The sequence below is a fragment of the Vitis vinifera genome, chromosome 14, assembly GCF_030704535.1.
Source record: "Vitis vinifera cultivar Pinot Noir 40024 chromosome 14, ASM3070453v1".
NCBI lineage: Eukaryota > Viridiplantae > Streptophyta > Magnoliopsida > Vitales > Vitaceae > Vitis > Vitis vinifera.
In genome coordinates this window covers 9711844-9713854 of record NC_081818.1, presented here as the reverse complement: position 1 = coordinate 9713854, position 2011 = coordinate 9711844, and the positions used below count along the sequence as shown (strand labels likewise).

Genomic DNA, 2011 nt, shown 5'->3' with positions numbered 1-2011 from the left:
AGAACCCATGATGGATATGGTTGGAACTTGCATAATTTTCATTTTCATTTCTATTCTGCTGGTTAGTGCCTCCATCTCCTTCTTTGCTTTCTAAAACCTTTCATTTCCTTTTCCTTTTATCCTTTTGTCACATTGAATCCAATTGCATAAGTTCTCTCTTGACCCATAGTCCTTTGAGGCCCTTTGCTTGCTAAAAGTAAAAACCCTTTCATTGAATCCGCACTGCTGGTATTTTTTGTCATCTGGTTTCCTGGAGGAGAAAAAGTGGGAAATCCCAAATAGGAAATGGAGGAAATTGTTGTTACGATTGCAGCAGAAGTTGCAGAGTACGTAGTTGCTCCAATTGGACGTTCATTTGGCTATCTGTTTAACTACCGCAACAACATTGATGATCTCAGGCAACAAGTTGAGAAGCTTGGGGATGCCAGGGCTAGGTTGGAGCAATCTGTAGATGAAGCTATTAGGAATGGGGATGAAATTGAAGCTGATGTTGACAAGTGGCTTTTGCGTGTTAGTGGGTTCATGGAAGAGGCTGGCAATTTTTTTGAGGTTGAGAAGAAAGCAAACCAGAGTTGTTTCAATGGGTCCTGTCCAAATTTGAAGTCGCAATACCAGCTGAGCAGGGAAGCGAAGAAGAGGGCAAGGGTTGTTGCTGAAATCCAAGGAGATGGAAAATTTGAGAGGGTATCATATCGTGCTCCTCTGCCAGGGATAGGATCTGCGCATTTCAAAGGTCATGAAGCTTTAGAATCAAGAATGACTACTTTGGATGAAATTATGGAGGCCTTGAGGGATACTCATGTCAATATCATTAGGGTATGGGGAATGGCTGGTGTGGGGAAGACCACACTGATCAAACAAGTAGCTAAACAAGCTGAAGAAGAGAAGTTATTTGATAAGGTACTTATGGCTTATATATCTTCCACTCCTGAGTTGAAAAAAATTCAAGGTGAACTTGCAGACATGCTTGGTTTGAAATTCGAGGAGGAGAGTGAAATGGGAAGACCAGCTCGACTATGTGAGAGGTTGAAGAAAGTGAAGAAGATCCTCATCATTTTGGATGATATTTGGACTGAACTCGATCTGGAGAAAGTGGGAATTCCTTTTGGAGATGATCATAAGGGATGTAAAATGGTGCTCACCTCTAGAAATAAACATGTATTGTCCAATGAGATGGGTACTCAAAAGGATTTCCCTGTTGAACATTTACAAGAGGAAGAAGCATTGATTTTATTTAAGAAGATGGCCGGTGATTCCATTGAGGAGCCAGATTTGCAATCCATAGCAATTGATGTAGCAAAAGAAGGTGCGGGTTTTCCAATTGCAATCGTAATAGTGGCAAATGCATTAAAAAACAAGGGTTTGTCTATATGCCTTGCGACAACTAAAGAGGTCTATTCCAACAAACATTAAAGGAATGGATGCAATGGTATACTCAACTCTGGAGTTGAGTTACAAACACTTGGAGGGTGATGAAGTTAAGTCCTTCTTGTTCTTACTTTGTGGTTTAATGTCTAATAAGATTTATATTGATGATTTATTGAAATATGGTATGGGTCTGCGATTGTTTCAAGGAACAAATACATTGGAAGAGGCAAAAAATAGAATTGCACTACTACAAAAATAGTTTATGGTGTCACTATTTACGGTGTCACTTTTAAGATAATGACACCATAGGGTTTATAATTAATAAAGGTGACACATCATATAAAAAATCTTCAATTGAGGTAGTTAGATGATATTAATTTTTTATTTATAGGATCATTTTTTGGGAAGTGACATCATATAAAATAAATTTTTTTAAGTATTATAACTTAATGAGCCCACTTTTAGAATTAATAATGATGGATACTATATAAAAATCCCATTGTTTCCATATCTCACCCACAATCCAAAAAATCTCAATATATAAATCCTATATATAAAATCATGATCTTCTTCAACCTTTTCTCTCACCCATCCATAGTCAACACGCTCAAAACCGACATTCTTCACTTTGTGGACTCCCAGG

General features: G+C 37.8%; 1 protein-coding gene across 1 annotated transcript; it reads left to right on the top strand.

Annotated features, from left to right (window-relative positions):
- The first annotated feature begins 285 nt into the window (after positions 1-285).
- On the top strand, positions 286-1413 carry LOC100853456 (disease resistance protein At4g27190). Its single transcript, XM_010661966.1, has one exon. The coding sequence runs from the start codon at positions 286-288 to the stop codon at positions 1411-1413; it is 1128 nt and encodes a 375-aa protein (XP_010660268.1).
- The last annotated feature ends 598 nt before the right edge of the window (positions 1414-2011 follow it).